Raw genomic sequence first — 18,379 nt, 5'->3', positions numbered from 1 at the left:
TCTGTGGGTGCCTGTGCTAGTGTGCTGAGAGCAGGTGAGGGGTGGAGTGAAAGAAGGGGGTCCTACACAGAAGAGCTTCACACAGATACAAACAAAAGCAAAATAAAACAACCAACCAACCAACCAAACAAACAAACAAACAAAAAAACTAGTTTCCTCGAACTTTACAACTCTCCTTTTACCACAAACAGTACCTCCTTCCCACCTCTCCTGGGAACTGCCAGCCTATCAGCCATTCACACCTTAGTATGAAATTATTTACCCTATACACAGCTTCTCTCCCGGCATGGCAGTCAAAGCAACCTGCGCTCATATTTCAGGCCCACCCAGCCCTGTTGGTCCTATGAGATCCTGATTCCTCCACCCAGAAAGGAGACTCAGATTCAGTACCAGCCTTGTGGAATTCTAATATATCAAGGATTAAAGAGAGATCTCTGGAGCATTTAGAGAAGGAAAAGACAAGTTAACCATAGAGAAATGAGGATACAGTTGGCAACAAGCTCATCAGTCACAATAAATGCCAGAAAACAATGGAGCTGAGCTTTAGAGTGGTGAAGAGAGTATTTTGAATTCCGAATCTATGCCCAGACAAACCAGCAATTACATTTGGGGGTGAATTTCCAGATATGCAAGTTTTAGAGAAACTTACCTCTTGCATCACCTTTTGTGCCCTTTCTGAGAAAAATTGCTTGAGGATGTACTCCAGTTTAGCCAACAACAGCAAAAAAGGAATTTAAGAAACAGAAAAGGCTGGGATCCAAAAAACAGTTGCATTAACCCAAGAGTGTGGTATGAAAAGGATTTCTAGTCTGAGAGCTTAGAAAGCAGCTGGTACAAATTAGCCATGCAGGATAGTGTAATGAAGAAGCTGAATAATCTTCCTAATGTGGTGAGGAAAGCATACTTATATCATCAATATGAAAACCTAAAGGCAATTAGCAATCCCAGGATAAACAAAGAGTTATAGAAGAATGTCATGGGCCCAGATAAAACATCATGACACGATTTGAGCAACCGATAGAATGTAAAAAATACATATGCATTTTAACATTGGCTCCTGGATCATCACCCCTGCCGGCAGGTCTACCTAGCATTATAAGTTTCACTTCCTTCCTGAGTACAGAAAGGAATAATATTTATGAAGTCATACTCTATGTTTACTAGCTTTGAATTATAGACTAAACATATTGGCATTTACAGAGCAAACATAGTTACAGATTTAGAACAGAGAATAAATGTTATAAATTCTTCCCTGGTCATTTATTGAATTGCAACTCCTCATCTCCCTTCCTTTTTTTCCCATAGCTCCTACCATCTGATATATTGTAAATTTTATTTATTGCCTTTGTTCATTGTCTGTCTCTCCAACAGAAAGTGAGCTGTGTAAGTCTAGGGACTCTGTCAGTATTGTTTGCTGCCTATAACAGTGCCTGCCATTTAGCAGGTGTTCACGATGTTCAGTGGAGAAACAATATCTAAACGATCTAAATGTAAGGGAATCATTGACACAGGGTGGTGTGAGGGAAATGACACAGAGCAGAGGAGCCCTCACCTCATCACCTGACATAGAAGGGGGGGTGAGATCGTGTTCAAGGCTGCTCACAGAAATAGAGATCTGTGCACGATTCTAAGCCATTAACGAAAAATGGGAGAATGAAAAATAATGTAATAAAATTAAAGTGAAAATATAGAAAGTGGAAATGACTTAAACTTCTCTATCATACAGAAAAGTCAAACAGAAATTGTTTAAAATTGACAAATGCAGAAACAGGAGTGGAAGCATTTTATTTAGAATTACGGTGGTAACAACAAGATCTGAAAACATAAACTGTTAAAATGGTTCTCTCCTGAGAGTGGTAATGGTGTGAGAAACTTTTCTTTTTTATTTAATATCAGTCTACACTGCTTTAATATTTTTGCTTTTTGTCTATTACTTTTATAATTTTAAAAAATGTGGGGAAGAAAGCCATGTACACAGACTTCAATGTCCTTGTTTCCTGTAAAAATGTCTTCACTTATTTATGACTTAGTCTTATGCCACTGGACTTTATAGAGGGTCAACATAAAACAATGGCCATCTGAAGAGTATATCTATACTGTTTGAAAACTGCAATAAAAGACATTATGTCTATAATGTCACCTAATGTCCCCAGTACAAGGATTCATGCCACAGACTTCTTATGGAATTTCACACCTGAAAAAAGTTTGTCTCAACCAGGGAAAAATATCTACAACAGATATGAAGGACAAAGGGATTGACATTCTTTATTTGGAGAAACTTTCTTAAATTAATAAAAAAAATTTTCCTAAATACCTCAATAGGGGAAAAAGGGATAAAGGATACAAAGTATCTCACCAAAGAAGCAATAAAAAAATAGTCAAATAAAACTGAATTAATATTTTTACCTCTCAGGCTTACAAAATTGAAGAAAAAGAAAGAAGAGGAGGAGGAGAAGTAGGAGGAAAGGGAAGGGGAGCAGGAGGGGAAGAAGGAGGGGGAGGGGAGCAAGAGAGGGAGGAGGAGGGGGGAGGAGAACAGGAGGGGAAGGAAAAGTAGGGGGAGGCGAAGAGGGAGAGGGAGGAGAGTATGAGAGGGAGGAAGGGAGGGGGGAGGGGGGAGGGGAGGAGGGGAAGGAAGAGAAGGGGGAGGGGAAAACGGAGGAGGAGGGGAGGGGGAGAGAGGGGAGGAGAGCCAGAGGAGGTGGAGGAGGGAAGCAGGGAGGGGAGGAAGAATGGGGGGAGGGGAGGGGAGGGGAGGAGAGAAGGGAAGGGAGAGCGGAGGAGAGCAGCTAATAATGATGTGTGGGGCCCCGCCTGGGGTGTCTGACCCGCTAGGCTCTGCAGTTGGAGGTGCAGCTTTCCATGGGCCACTGGATAACATGATCAAAAGTCCAGCAGTCTCACTTCTGGAATTCAGGCTAAGGACATAGTTGGGTGAGTGTGCAAAGCTGTATTTCTACCCCATGACTAGGGTCATCAATCGAAGAGAAAACAGAGACAGAGATGGGAGAGATGCACCTGTAAGCCTGGGAACAGCAGGGAACGTCATCAGTCCCGCCAGGAGCTGGGACAGAGGGCACACACAGGAGGTCCACACCAGAGCCTTCAGAGGGAGGGTGGCCCTGCCGACCCGAGCTGCGAAAGGGCACGTCTCTGTTACTGGAAGCCACCAGTTTGAGGCACCTGGTCACACAGCCCCAGGAAATGAGGGCTCTTCTGCAACGGAGCTGAGGCTGAGACAGGCCGACGGTCTGAGGCTGGACGAGGGCACTCGGACGCCGGCCTGGTCCCACCAATGTCTCTGTTTCTGGGTCAGCAGGCAAGGAAGAGGACGTCTGAGCAGGGGGAGAGGGAGAGGGAGTAGCAGACTCCCCTGCTCATGACCTGAGCCAAAGGCAGACGCTTCACCGATGCAGCCACCTAGGCGCTGCTCTCTTCTTACTTTCTTTTAAAAATGGGTCACATGGGAACTTTATACCATATTTAGAAGGCGGTGCATTTCCTCCTAGCTCTGGTGGGAAAGGCAAAATAAGACAGTCTAGCTGCATCTAACCAGAAGGCACCAACGGTGCGTGTCCCAGGGTGTCACCACAGCCCAACTGACACCCAAGGGAGCCCCGCGTGCCATTTTGCAAATCTTCCAGGCTCAGCGGTGAGCACATCCCTTTGACCCTCGTCGTGGCCGTGGGAGGGTAACCGGCACGTTTCCCCTCCTGGTGAATACTTTAAGGGCCGAGTTCTAGTGTCATGGGCCACTTGCTCCTCTCTCTGGGCCACGCGACGCCTGTGGCAGGAGGCGGGCTGACCTGGGACCCTCTGGTGAGCAAGAGAGAACTTGGATTATTTTAAGCCACCATGATTTGGGAGTTATTACTTGGCTCAGCCTGACGACCGATGGGGACAACTACACATGCATCAGTTGAGGAGTATCTCAGTCATGATCGCAGCCCTGTGCATGCGGGGCCAGGTGTCCCACACCAGGCAGCGGGCGGGTGACATGATCCAGAGTGCAGCCACCGAGGTGATGGGCAGCGGGCCCTTCAGAGCCGCTGTGCGGTGCCCAAGTCCACATGGCCAGGACACGCGGAGCGGCTACGTCCTGTAGCTTTTCCATGGAAGCCAGGCTGCAGATCCCGCGTGCTTTCTGACCACCAGGCGGGCAGAACGATACACCGTGGTGGGTCAGACGTGGCACACAGGCCACCAGCCAGAACCTGAGCACTACAGAAAGGAACGTGCGTGTCTCGAGGGGCGCTCCGGGGCCAGGAAGAAGGATAGGCTCCCCCTGCACGTAGCAGCACGGTAGCACATCCCTGAGCTGCAGGACCGTAGCGTCCCATCTAAAGCATACGCACAGACAGAGAAGTGTGGGTGTTTGCACGTACACGGTGCATCGACAAACTGGTCTCTCCATACGGTGGGATATTATTCAGCCACAGAAAGGAGTGAAGCCCTGACATGTACTGTAATGTGGGTGAATCCTGAAATAGGATGCTCCGTGAAGGGAGCCAGGCCCCAAAGGCCACACATCGTATGATTCCGTTTACATGAAATGTCCAGAGCAGGGAAATCTATAGACAGAAAGTCGTCAGAGAATAGTTTGCTTAGGGATGGCGGATGTGGGGGGCCAGGTGAGGACGCTGACCAAAGGGCACAGGGCTCTCTTTGAGTCGATAAATGTTCTAAGTTTGATGGAGATGAGGGTGGCACACCTCTGTGAATGGACTAAAAACCACAGAATTGGACACTTTTACTGGGTGGATTGCATCTCAGTAAAAGTAGCTACAAAGAGAAGTGTGTGTATTTGTGCTGACACAGACAAGACCTGCTAACAGCATTTGCTCCGGGGGGTGAGACAGAGGTGGGATGGAGAAGGGAGAACGGGAAGTCTTTGCTTTGAGGCTTAACTCTGTTTTATTTCTGAATTGCATGAATTTTTGCAATAAGTAGTTGTTATTTAGGAACCCAATAAGGAGGAGGAAAAAAGGAAAGGAACGCACAGCCCATTTCTGCCAGCTCAGTGTTCTGCAAATTCAGACACTCTCTTCCTGCTGTTTAAAAAAGCTTTGCTGGCGTGAATAAGCTGTGTCTGCCTGCCTGGCTGGAAAAGGGCAGGGCTCGAAAACCACAGCAAACACACTAGTGCACAACCGGCAAAACACACATGCATTCTCCTAAGTCAACATGGCAAGCTCATCCACTCTGAATGGCCCCTTATCGATGCCGTCGCTCCTGAGAGGGTCTGGTTATAAACCTTGTCCTCGGAGAGATAATTACAAGATGGATTAGACAGAGAGCACTGTCACCTGTTCCTGCTGCAGAGAACTCGGAGGCGGGCCTTGCAGCTAGTCGGCTCGTCATAATCATCATGACATACGGGTCTTGGCTAGTGTCTTAGGTAAGATGAACATGGTTGGAGTGGAAATTAACAGCACTTCACATGTATTCTGGTTGTTCATTTTTGACAAAACAGACTTTTAGTTCCAAAGCTGGCCAAGGTCTCGAAAGGGTCTTAAAAGTGAGACCTGGAGAAAGGCATGACAGGTGCCAGCCGGATGGGCCCCATGGAGCAAGAGCAGGACCCAGTCGATGGGCAGGGCCACGTCTGGCTTTGGAATCAGAATGGTCCCACATCCAACGAGCTCTGCTGCCAAAAGCTGGTCAGAATCCCACAGACGTGTGTGTGGCAGTCCTGGGATCTGGGTCCCATGTTCTGCTTTCTTCTTGCTCCCTGTGTTTTGGAAGAAAACAGATGGCTGGCAGAGTAAACCCTAAAATCCAGCCCAAAGTAGAAGCAAGACAGGCTCAGGAGCCCCTGGCTCTGCAAAGCCCATCACAGGGACTTTCACGATGGCCACGGGGACCTGGAGGGCAGGGGCAGGCCTGGAAGCGCCAGGCCATGCTCACACCTGTGACATTCTCTCTCGGGCAGGTGCTGCTCCTTTCCGAGTCTCAGCATCTGGTCCTCACGATGAGCTGACCTGTGGTGGGCTCCCAGGACTATGGGGACCGTTACGCTGCTCCAGTGTGATGTCTTGTCATTGGCCATTTCATGTGTCTCTCTCCTCAGCTGGCCACAGTGAGTACAATGGCATCCATTGGATACAATTCCCAGCACAAGGTAGGCATTTGAACAGGGCTCTTTTAGTTGCCAAAAAAATGATAAATCTGGGGCGCCTGAGTGGCTCAGTCAGCTGAGCATCTGACTCTTGATTTCGGTTCAGGTCATGATCTCAGGGTTGTGGGATCCAGCCCTGCATCAGGCCCCACACTCATCAGGGAGCCTGCTTGAGATTCTCGCTCTCTCCCTCTCCCTCTGTCCCACCTCCCACTCACTAAATAAATAAATAAACAAATAAAATCTTTTTAAAAAGAGAGACAAATCTACTTAAACTCAAGCACTAAAGGTATGGGGGTTATTGCCCTGCTCCCAGGTGAGGTTTGCACAGTGGCGGAGTGAGTATCCCACGCAGGTGGCACTGAGAAGCTGAGGGGGCAGTGGTAGCACTTTCCTGGCATGTACCAGCACAGCCTAGCAGACCCCGAGGACAGGAATGGGGTCCCTGCCTCCCAGGGCAATGTCAGGGCTCAGGGCCAGATGTGTAGTGAGGAGTGATGTCCCTGCGATCTCACAGCCAGGTCTGGAGGCTCAGCCTCATGCAGGCTCGACAGTGAAGACCATGGTGTCTGACCAGGAGCCAGGTGACCCTGTATCTAATCCCCACTTCACTCTGAGAGGTGGGGAAAGGCAGAATGGTGCCCCCCAAAAGTGTGTCTATACCTGATCTCCAGATCCTCAAATGTGACCTTACATGGCAAACAAGCACCTATCAGCTTTATGGCAAAAGGTCCTAACTTACCGTAAGGGTTTGGATGATCCAGGCGGGCCTGCACGCCACCGTGCGTCCTTCCAGAGGGACACAGCGGGAGAGTAGTACGGGTGCAAAGGAGGCAGCAAGTGCAGTGACGGGGCCCCAAGCCAAGGAGCCCCAGGGATTGCCAGCCGCCTCCCGAACGTCCCGCAGGCAGAAGGACCCTCCCCTGAAGCCTGCACAAGCAGCACGGCCCCGCCACACCCTGATGTCACACTTCCAGCCTCCAGAACTAGGAGGGAATAAATCTCTGCCTATTGAAACTAAATGTAAATGAAACAACTTTGTAGTGAGCCGGTACCGCAGCCACGGGAAGCCTTGCAGAAGCCACTGTGCCCATCCGGCGACAAGGATTTCTAGCCCAAGGATGCCGAGCACCTTGCTGAGGTCACAGAGCCAGGCACAGTGGCACCGGGACCCACACACAGGCCTTCCTAAGCCTTGCTGGCTCAGGGTCACTGCCAGTCACCACCTGTGGGGGCATCTGCTCCCTCCTTCCTTCTTGGGTCTCCCTGACCTCTGCTGACAGAGCGCGGCTAGTGGGGGTCAGAGGGTGTGGGGGGAACAGGAGGCGCTGCCTTGGGGTAAAGCAGCCCAGAAGAACAACAAAAGTCCTCCTGGTTCTTTTGTGTTGACCTAGTTTTTTGGTTTTCTTCTTGAGATTTCACTGGGGCGTGTCTGGGACGGCCTGATAGAGCCCTGAGACACAGGGCTTTGCAGGTCCCTCCACAGGAGGGGTGACCTCAGTCATGTTCATTACCCGACACGGGAGGATGGAGTGTTCACGGGGGAGTCCGGGCAGCGCTGGTGTTCACAGCAGGGCCTGAGGCAGGGGCTGGCAGGACAGAGCTGCAGTACTGGAGAGGGGGTGCTGGCCCAGGGACACTGGCAGGCCCCTGCAGCCCGCTGCCACAAACCTCCAGCCCCTGACCAGCGGCACGCCCCTCTCCCTGCCAGGGTTGGGGGGATGGTGGTTAGAAAAGCAGCTGTGATGATGATGATGGTGATGATGGTGATGGTGATGATGGTGATGATGATGGTGATGACGATGATGGTGATGACGATGATGGTGATGATGATGGTGATGATGGTGATGATGATGATGGTGATGATGGTGATGATGGTGATGATGATGATGATGGTGATGATGGTGATGATGATGATGGTGATGATGATGGTGATGATGGTGATGATGATGGTGATGATGATGATGATGGTGATGATGGTGATGATGATGATGATGGTGATGATGATGATGGTGATGATGATGGTGATGATGGTGATGGTGATGATGATGATGATGATGGTGATGATGGTGATGATGATGGTGATGATGGTGATGATGATGGTGATGATGGTGATGATGATGGTGATGATGGTGATGATGATGATGGTGATGATGATGGTGATGATGGTGATGATGATGGTGATGATGATGATGGTGATGATAATGATGTGATGATGATGATGGTGATGATGATGATGGTGATGATGATGGTGATGATGATGGTGATGATGATGGTGATGATGGTGATGATGATGATGATGGTGATGATGATGTGATGATGATGATGGTGATGATGGTGATGATGATGATCATGATGGTGATGATGATGGTGATGGTGATAATGGTGATGATGGTGATGATGATGGTGATGACGGTGATGATGGTGATGATGGTGATGATGATGATGATGGTGATGACGGTGATGATGATGATGACAGTGATGATGGTGATGGTAATGATGGTGATGATGGTGATGACAATGATGATGACGACGGTGATGATAGTGATGATGATGACGGTGATGATGGTGATGATGGTGATGATGATGATGACGGTGATGACGGTGATGATGATGATGACAGTGATGATGGTGATGGTAATGATGGTGATGATGGTGATGACAATGATGATGACGACGGTGATGATAGTGATGATGATGGTGATGATGGTGATGATGATGGTGATGATGATGGTGATGATGGTGATGATGGTGATGGTGATGATGGTGATGGTGATGATGATGGTGATGATGGTGATGATGATGGTGATGATGGTGATGATGATGGTGATGACGGTGATGATGGTGATGATGGTGATGATGATGATGATGGTGATGACGGTGATGATGATGATGACAGTGATGATGGTGATGGTAATGATGGTGATGATGGTGATGACAATGATGATGACGACGGTGATGATAGTGATGATGATGGTGATGATGGTGATGATGACGATGATGATGATTGTGGTCGTGGCCATGGCTCACAGACGCTCCCCAAAGCCAGGTGGCCAAGCACTCCGCTGCAGCCCTACAAGGTGGAAGGTCTCTGTCCCCACCTCCAAGGTGCACCGAGGGGGCGCCACCTGTCCTAGCCGCAGGTAGACCATGTGCTGGCCGAAACTTAGCTCAGGAGCTGGGTTCCCCTGGCCCATACTCTGTTGCCCTGAGAATTCTTGTACACTTATCAGAGGAAGTGCTTCCTCCCAGAACTTATATTTTATACCCAGTTTCATGTTTTCCTATGATGTGCTGTGTCCTTAGACGTGAATGAGAGCATTGCTTCAGACACAAAAATCATCAGGAAAGCTCTATTTTCCCCTCAAGGGCGCTAATCTCTTCCAGCTACTGAATCCGGGGCTCAGCCGTGGGTGGGCCGGGGACCAGGGCGACGTGGGCCCGGGGGTGGGAGGCTGGTGGTCTGGGGCTGCTGCTGCCATTCCTCCCCTCCAGGCTCTGCCCCCACCCCTGCATCCCTCTGCTGCCCTGGGTCACATCTCCCAGACATTTCAGAGAACGTGGAAAACCTGGCCATTGGCACGGCGGCCCCTGCTGTGGTGCCAAGTGAATCTCACGTGTGATGACGACCAGTGGGGCCTGGGGACCACGAGACCCAGGGGAGGCTGAAGGGGCCGCGGCCTGTGATGCATCAGAGGCTTGCAGGGCAGACGCAGGTGAGGAGTGTGACACTGAATCCCCCGGGGCGGCATCACATCCAGGGCTGGGGTGGGGAGCGACACGGCTGACAGGGTTTCAGGCCACAACCTCGGCTGGCATCGTCAAGATTCATCTGCGGCTTTCCTGGGGAACTTCTGAAAAGGCAGAACAGGAGAGAATTTAGGAACCAGACAATTCTCATAAAACAAAATAATGAATTCATCCCAAGCATGAGCTACTGATTTAGCATCACCTAAGAAGCCATCCGAACACTCCGTGAGGAATATGTTTTCAGTTCTAAAATATTCTAATGGATATGTCAATTTTAACTGATTTTTCCCTGTTAGGTCTAAATCTTTCCTTTGGATTGTGCCACGCAGCTGTCATGGGTGCTGATAACATGACAAATGGGGTTAGGATGCACATTCCATTTTCCAAACGAGCCTATCAGCTGAGGCTGCAGCTGGCCTGCCTCTTTCTGGGCAGGTGAGTGTGAAGGTGTGGGCAGCGAGCGGTGCGGCCCTCCGTGTGGGAGGGGGCCCCACTGCAGAACCCCAACGTGACCATGGGCCAGGTGTTGGTCCCACAACTCATCATCGTATTTACTGTGTTTATAAGGATGCTGTTATTCTTACTATTATCTTTAGTTGTGCAGATGAGGAATCTGAAGCCCGGGGAGAGCCCGGCAGTGACTTCTCCTGCCGTAGCGACGTGTGCCTCCGTGGACACGCAGCTCTGAGGCTGCGGCTTACCCCAGGGGCCCGGGCTCCAGCCTCCCGTGTTGAGACGTGCAGGCCGGACACTTTCCTGGCAGAGGACTGTTGGTGGACTCCTCCCTCCCCAGGTTCCCACCCCGATCCTCCACCTGCCACCCCAGGTGGCTGCTCAGGTGGTGAGGCTCCTTCCCACCACGCACAGGCCCAACTGAGGCCAGCAGCCATCGCCAGGAAGGCGGGGCCCATCCTGCCACACAGCTGGGCCCTGGCTGGCTTTGGTCTCCACGGGCTCCTGTTGGGGGGCCAGCGGTCCCCTGGGCACGGGGTCTGGGGACCCCCCGAGGCAACTCGGCAACAGCAGGGGAAAATTCCTTGTTTCTCATCACATGGGCCACATGGTGGGGATTTTTATTGGTTTTGTGGACTTGCTATGTGAGATTTTCCCCAGAACTTTACTATGATAATGTTTTCTAGTCAGCCTGATGACGTCTCCCTTAAGAGGTATTAATATTCGAATAAATTGTTCTTAAGGTGCATCTACTTATGGAAGAAACTATAATAAGCACACCACGGTGTTCCATGGAGCATTGTAGACATCATAATATACAGAAGGCTGTTGGAGATCCATAACTTTGTTTCAACTTCCTGAATCGGTCTGCAAGGGATGGATGCCTTTCCAGAACTATCTCTGTTGGAGAGGAAAACTTACCCAATGCTTCACCTGAAGGAAGTGGAGTGTTAGTCGGGAGAAGCCTCAGCACTCAGTTGGGATGGAGGTGGCTTGCAGAGCCTTTCGGGGAGCCCCTGGGGACAGCACAGGAAGCCAGGGTGCACGGGGCGCCTCCTGCAAGATCTTTGTTCCCCTTGGGCCCATCTGGAGAGTTCACGGCCTAAACCCCAAAACCTCTGCTTGAGGAGGACTTCACTGCATTTGAAGCTCTCTTCTTTAATGGTGGGTGTCAAATGCATTGCCATATCTAAATATTCAATTCATTAAGTATTAAACATCTGTTCTAAATAGCGCTGTGAAATGCAAATGAAAGCAGTTGTGTTATATCTTAATACAAAATTCATTAAGTGCACAGCCCCAAACTTTCCAACCTCATTATAAAGCTGTGTGCTCAACCCTTACTACCAAAGACATGTCATAGCTCTGCAGCCTCTTCTTGAAGCTTCAGCATCCAGGCTGCAGGCATGGGGGAAAGACGCCGGGGGACGGGTGAGAATTGACCACTGCTAACCAGGAGAAACAGGAAATAAAGCTTTGCCGGTTCTGTGCGTCCCCAAGAGAAACTATGTGCTCAATTCAAAGAAGTTTCAGGCTTCACCACCAAAGTTAACCCAGATGTGTCCATGCCTGGGGTCACAGTGGCTCCCACAGCATGGAGCAGGGCATGGTGGACCTCTGGCCGAGACCTCTGGCCCTTCCCAAGATGTCAGCACCCTGCACGGCCAACTAGCTACATGCAGGGAGAACCTGCAGGGAGCAGGGCCCCCCACCCCAGGGCACTGGGGAGAGGAGTCCCACGAGGGAGATGAGCCCCAGGGCTGTGTGGGGACAAAGTAAAGAGGACAGGGGGCTGGTCAGTCTCAGAGCCATCCCTACTACTGCACAGATACTTGGAACCCTTCCCACGAACCTCTGCTACTCAGGGTGAGGGGCAGCTGGGAAGGGAGGGGGCGGCCTGGGGCACACTGGGCTTCTGATAGCACTTGGCGGCTGATGAGTTGGTTGGTTGGTTGGTTGGTCAGTCAACTAATCTGTTGTATGCTCCCTCCTCCTTCTGCACAGCATTACTTCCACCCCAGTATCTCCCTGGAAATGATCTCTGCTCACCGTGGTGCCTTCAGCCCAGTGATGCTCTTTAACCCCAGAACATTCCAGAATTAGCCAACTCCCTTTGGGCTTCTCCCTCTCCCCATGCCCAGTGCTGCCCTCTTCTCTGGCGCTAGCCCGTGTGTGCCTTGCATGACATGGGTGCTCCATCTCCTGAAAAACTGAAAGAACAGGTGAATGTAAGGCGCAGCTTACGAGGTAAAGAATGAGCACGGCGCAGCCCACCTTCCTTCCAGCCGAGGTTAGGATGAAGCGGAAACAAAACAGTAAAGGAGGTGCAGTCTTGAAATCCACATGACCCCCCACAGAAGGTGTCTGCCTTGCCTGGGCTCAGCACCCCCAGCTGCTACTGTCTGCCGGTGTGGGCCGTGGGTGGTGTGGGTCCCACTGACCTCAGGGGAATGTGCATGTGACTCAGCCTCCCGCCCATGGAGGTCTGAGCCCCAGGTGCTTGCCGAAGGCTGGGATTCCTCACGGGGAGTACTCCACGTGCTTGGTGCTTTTCGACGCTCTTCACAACCCACAACGGGAAATGCATTTTGCATTGGACCATTACTCACATATTTACACATTACTTATTGTCTATTCTAACATGCACACCTTTTCACCTTCTGGCATCTCTAAAAGTGTGCGCTTGCAGTCAGAAGCTCCCTGGGCCCTCCGCACCTCACCAGGACTGTCCATCTTATCAGGAGCACATGGGTTGAATTTCATTTTTGTTAGAATGTCTTCACAGGGAGTTGCTATGATTCCGCACTGAAATGAAAGGATTTTGAGTATGCAGAAAAATACCAAAGCAGGGCAGCTAATTCGCATTAGGTCACAAAAACCAGAGTCAATATTAGGGGAGCAAATATTCATCATCGGGAGAAAGACCTTGAGGCCACGTGCTTGTTTTTTCCAAAACCACCACCAAGTGCTTTACGAGCTTGAAGAAGGGAAGTCTCCCACAAATAAATGAGTTGGTTTGTTTGCAAAAGGAAGGACTAGAACACACCCAGCCACGCAGCCAAAGGCAGGAAAAATGGCCACATCTCAGAATAGGAGAGAAGCTCAAAGCACCAACCTGTTATGACAGATTCTGGTGTTTCGAGAGTCTGCTGTTTGACACCATTCATTGTGGTGTGATTGGCTGTGTGTTTTCTTATTCATAAAAATCGTAGTACATCTTACAGATCCAGGCACTCGCTGACGCACTAAAGAGTGCACAACTGAACCCATTTTGCAAACCAACACTCGTCTCAGTGTGCAAGGCCCTGTAAACACTTTCTATTGTCTTCTCCTTCACTTTTTAAAAACTCATGCCATGACCTACCACATTGATTTCCTGGCCCATTTAACGTACTGTGACCTGACATTCGGAAGGATGGTGCTGGTGGCCATCTTGTCTGCCACACGCAGGAAGCCCAGCAGAGAGGCGGAGAGGAGGCAGGATGTTGTTCAGTGTCGAACTCGGAGCCCGCAGATCCAGTTGACGATTTTCCAGTAGCCATGTGGAAAGTGTAAGAAGCAGGTGAAATTAATTTTAGTAGTATGTTTTCTTTAGCCCAACATATTAAAAAATATCATCTTAAGCAATCAATATGCAAAAATTCTCAATGAGCTCCTTTACATCCTTTTCCTCATACTGTCTCTGAAATTGTGCACCACTTACACTTACGGCCCACTCTAATTCAGACTAGACACACTTCACACATCTAAAAGACAAGAGCCACATGTGGCTAGTGGCCACCATATTGGGCAACACAGCTCTAGAGCCAGGGTCAGCAAACCTTTTGTGGAAAGGGCCAGATAATAACTATTTTAGGCTCTGCCAGCTGATGGTCTTTGGCACAACTCCCCAACTCTGCTATTGTGGGAGCGCAGACACAGATAATACTTAAACAAATGGCTGCAGTTATGTTCGAATAAAAATGTATTTACAAGAACAGGGAGCCGAACAGATCTGGCCCTTGGGCTGGAGTTTGCCACACTCTGATGTGGGTCATTCCATGCCTGAAGCCATCAACGCCTCTAAACCCTCTGGTTCAAGCCAACAAACCCTCTTCTTCAATTCACTGAAGATGATTCAATTAAGATGGCTGCCTTCTGAGGCTCCTGCCCCCACTGAGGGGCGTTGGGTGGCTCTCAGAGGTCTTCTGGGTCCATTTCCACCAGCCTTATTGCTCGTTCCTCGGAGAGCACTTCTCAGCCTGCACTGCCTGTCCACTGTTCTTCCTGAGAGCCTGGCGCCTCCACTCATTTCCCTTTCTCTTCCCTGAGGCGTTGGCTGGGTCTCTTGCCTTTGAAGAGCATGGAGGGGTGTGAGGTTGATTTCCATGAATGCCAGTATTGTCTCTCATGGATTTGGAACCCCTAATCCAGGGAGTAGGAAAATTTGTCAGGCTGGTTCAGAGCAAGATGGTCAGACAGGCGGAAGGGCCCTCCAGGTGCATAGGCTTCCAGGGTCTACAGAAAAGCTTCCACTCCCTCCCTCCCTAGTCACCGCCGCTGCCTTGAGGACTAGAAGGAGCTGGGGGACCCAGGGCCATAGCATCTCTCACACACACAGCGTAGTGTCAGCCAAATGGCTCCAGCGTCTGACTTCAGCTCCAGGCCAGGCACTTGCCCAGCTCTGCACAGGAAATGATTTCCAAATGACAAACATTAGCCTCGTGGTTTCCAAATGCCATTCTTGGAGCCAAGTGCTCATCACAGAATCAAAGCATGTAGCGGACCTCCTCAGGTTGCCTGCCCGTCCCTCCCTTTCCTGTGGGTGATTCCTTGTCCCCAGTTGGTCTCCAATGATGGGGGAACACCAAACCAATGAGTCATTGCCCTGAGGATTCTAGACTTGGAGAAAGCCAATTTACAGGGAGAGTGAAGGAAGCCAGTGGCTGAAATGCCAAGTGAAACTGGTGGGGACGCAGCCAGGGGACCCATGGGCATGCCCGTCCCTGGATTTGATATCCATATCTGGTCCACTCTTGCTTTTCTAGTGGCTCAGTGGCTCTTAGGGACACCTCCAAGTCTCTCAATAAGAACCTTTCTGCCTTAGCAGTTCCCAGTTGGTTCCAACCAATAGAAGCAAATGAGTCCTGCTGAGTCCTGCTACATACGCCTGATCTAACTCCAGAGTCACAGTGAATGCAGCGAGGTGAGAAAGGCAAGGACACTGGGCGGGGGGGCGGGGGGGCTCAATCCTACGGAGCAGCAGCCTGGCTGAGGCCGAGCGCCTCCCCTGCCTCCAATGGTCCCACTGTCTTGGGGCTTAGGTTAGCTGGGGGGCAGCGCCTCTCCCGCCCCGGGGAGGAAGCACCTGCCCATCTTCCCGCTCTGCCCACTGCCCTCGGGACGCCCGAGGAAGGCGACCAGCTGGGGGGAGCCCGAGGTTTGCTGACTCACAGGAGTAGTGTCTAGGAATCTGAGGGCTGGGCCAGCTAGAACTCTGCCTAGTGAGAGGGTTAACCTGGAGAGAATTCCCTTCCCCAGCACTTTTCTCCAGAAGACACTTGCGACTTTGTAAATATCACATGCTGCTTTGGGCATTATAGGCATGACTTGGGGAATGAACAACAAAGTCACAACAATCTGGGACTAACTTCCTGGATAGGGTTGAATATTCCACCCAGAACCTTGGACTGGGACATTATTTGGACATAGATCTCTGCAGGCGTATTTAGTTAGGACAGGGTTATGCTGGATTAATGTGGGCCCCAAATCTAGTGACTGGTGTCCTTATAAGGAGAGGAGAGGACAGAACACACAGGGACGACGGTGGAAGCAGAGGTTGGAGGCATGCAGCCACAAGCCGAAGAAAGCCGGCAAACACCATAAGCCAGGGAAAGACAGGGACATCCCCCCTCCCTGAGCCTGAAGAGCAAGCACCCTGTCAACACCTGAAATTCCAACTTCCAGCCTCCAAAAGAGAATAAGTCTCTGTTGCTTTAAGCCACCCAAATTTGCAGTAACTTGGTACAGGAGCCCCAAGAGACCAATACAGAGGGCCACCCAATGGAAAGAAACCCCTTAGTCGGGTGGTCCCCCTCTGCCGGGCCCCAGTGCCCACCGTGCACTCTGGTCCACTCCTTCCCAATAGCCAGCTGCTCCCTCAGCACAAAGCCCTCCCTCTGCCTCATGCTTCACGGGCCCCCTCCCTCCTGGAGAATCCCTCTTGTCCTGGGGGGCCATCCTGCCAGCACCCACAGGCCCGGAGAGCTCTCCCCTCGGGGTTCCCTGTGCCCGTGCAGAAGGCCCCTGTCATGATGCTCTCAGAGGATGGTGGAGCCTGTGTCTGCCCCTGCCTCCCTCTCCTGCAGCGAGCTCCTGGAGGCCAGCCAGGGCCTGTCCAACTCTGCACCGGCCCAGAAAGGCACTTCAAGAGCGGGTTGCCAAGTACGATCGCTCGGTAGAGACAAACCTTGAATGTGCATAAGGAAGCAGCAGCTGGGGCTTTGCTGGCAGGGCAGGGCTTTGAGACACAATCATGCCTGCTGGCCACGGGCTTGATGGATATCAACACTGGACTGGACTCATGCTGCCCGGATGGATTCTTTTCTCCTCACAACATCTGTGGGGGATACACTCGGGTCCCATTGAATGGGTGAGGTGACTGGGGGCGCTGCGTCCAAGGGCGGCCAGCATCCATCCCCCTGTTCCACCCTGACTCTCCAGGTGCACCCCGGCCCTCTCGGGCTGTCTCCCTCGCACACGCGGGACGAAGCCCATGGCGGTCTCCTCTCCGAAGCACCCGGTCACCCTCACTGTGGTAATGCGCAGCTGGCAATGGCCACCCACATCCATGGCTTCCCTAAATCCAGAAAATCATAGGTCATATTCTGGAGCATACTTAGCTCATAACAGGACCAACTTGTTGCCACTCTGGAAACTCTTGCCCCCGGTGATGGAGGACACGCGGAAGAGCTTGCTGGAAGTTCACGGTATTTTATATCCGTTGCATAAAGGTCGCCAGCTGTCTTCCACAGATCAGTGACAAAGGCAAACTGAGACGTGGGACGTCCACAGAAAGAACCAAGACGCCTCACGCTGCTTGGACAACGCTACGTAGAGGGTGCCAACCTCTGAGCTCCTCAAACCCCTCTCCCAAAGCATTTGGAGTATTCTCCGCTGGGCAATTCCAAGGGTTGTTCAGAGGAGATTTTTTCCCTTCTTTTAAAATGCACTTAGGAATGGCTGTGTTGGCAAGCTGGGGATTCCAAGCGCTCCCAATTACTGGAATGTTCTCCCTAATTTGAAATGTTTTCCTCTCACAGCTCCCAAAAATTTGCGCGAACGATCCCACTGTTAGCGTTTGGATCAGAGCTCCAGCACTGGCTGTTGCAATGAGAGGTGGAGCAGGCAATTTAGACACCCCATTAAGGCGGTGAAAACCTCTTTCTGCATATTGGAATACACAGAGGGAGCAGGCACTCGGCAGTCAGCAGCATGCAAGGCTTTCCTTGTGGTGCACCAATGACAAAGAGGCCTGTTGGTCCAGCGGATGCACTGAAGGGGCTGGGCGGGCGACCCAGGGAGCCTGGACTGGGTGCGAGATCCACTGGGACTCCCACCTCTCTGGCCAACCTCCTGGGCACTGAGAACAGTGCCTGGGGCCTTCCCCACTTCTGAAGCTTCTTGGTCATAAAGAAGGTCCAACGAATCCTGAGACCACTGAGTAGGAAGAGGTGCCCGTGGCCAGAAACCCAGGCCCAAGATGCTCCAGGGAGCAGAGCCCTCCATGAGCACCCACCTGGGGGCACGAGGCTGGCTGTGGAGTGACATCGGCCACACACAGCTCCACAGGCTGTGCCTCAGAGCAGCAGAAGGAAAGGAGTGAGCACTCGGTGATGGCTCACAAACCCCGAGGGTCCTGAGTCAGGGGAACCCCCCACACACCCCCAGCAGGCTCCCAGACTCCAAGGGTCCTGAGTCGGGGAACCACCTCCACCCCTCCCAGCAGGCTCCCAGACTCCGAGGGTCCTGAGTCAGGGGAACCCCCCCACCCCCCAGCAGGCTCCCAGACTCCGAGGG

General features: G+C 51.3%; 1 protein-coding gene across 4 annotated transcripts; it reads right to left on the bottom strand.

The window, feature by feature from the left end:
- Positions 1-2,747: 2,747 nt before the first annotated feature.
- Positions 2,748-18,309, bottom strand: LOC123800043 (uncharacterized). 4 transcript variants are annotated; one of them, XM_087862564.1, is made up of 5 exons: positions 13,686-18,309; positions 12,971-13,126; positions 12,371-12,531; positions 11,243-11,556; positions 2,748-9,972 (listed from the first exon to the last, which is right to left on the bottom strand). In XM_087862564.1, exon 5 carries the CDS (start codon positions 9,139-9,141, stop codon positions 7,684-7,686), a length of 1,458 nt encoding a protein of 485 aa, XP_087718690.1. In that variant the 5' UTR covers positions 9,142-9,972; positions 11,243-11,556; positions 12,371-12,531; positions 12,971-13,126; positions 13,686-18,309; the 3' UTR covers positions 2,748-7,683. The 4 variants fall into 4 exon arrangements, with proteins under 4 accessions (XP_087718690.1, XP_087718688.1, XP_087718691.1 ...); XM_087862562.1 differs by having other exon boundaries at positions 11,243-11,510; XM_087862565.1 differs by having other exon boundaries at positions 11,243-11,510; positions 12,979-13,126.
- Between the last annotated feature and the right edge of the window lie 70 nt (positions 18,310-18,379).

Source organism: Ursus americanus, chromosome 6, assembly GCF_024610735.1.
Source record: "Ursus americanus isolate L20-20 chromosome 6, mUrsAme1.1.p, whole genome shotgun sequence".
In the NCBI taxonomy this organism is placed as follows: domain Eukaryota; kingdom Metazoa; phylum Chordata; class Mammalia; order Carnivora; family Ursidae; genus Ursus; species Ursus americanus.
Note: the sequence above shows the minus strand (reverse complement) of the source record. Positions and strands in the feature narration are given on the sequence as shown.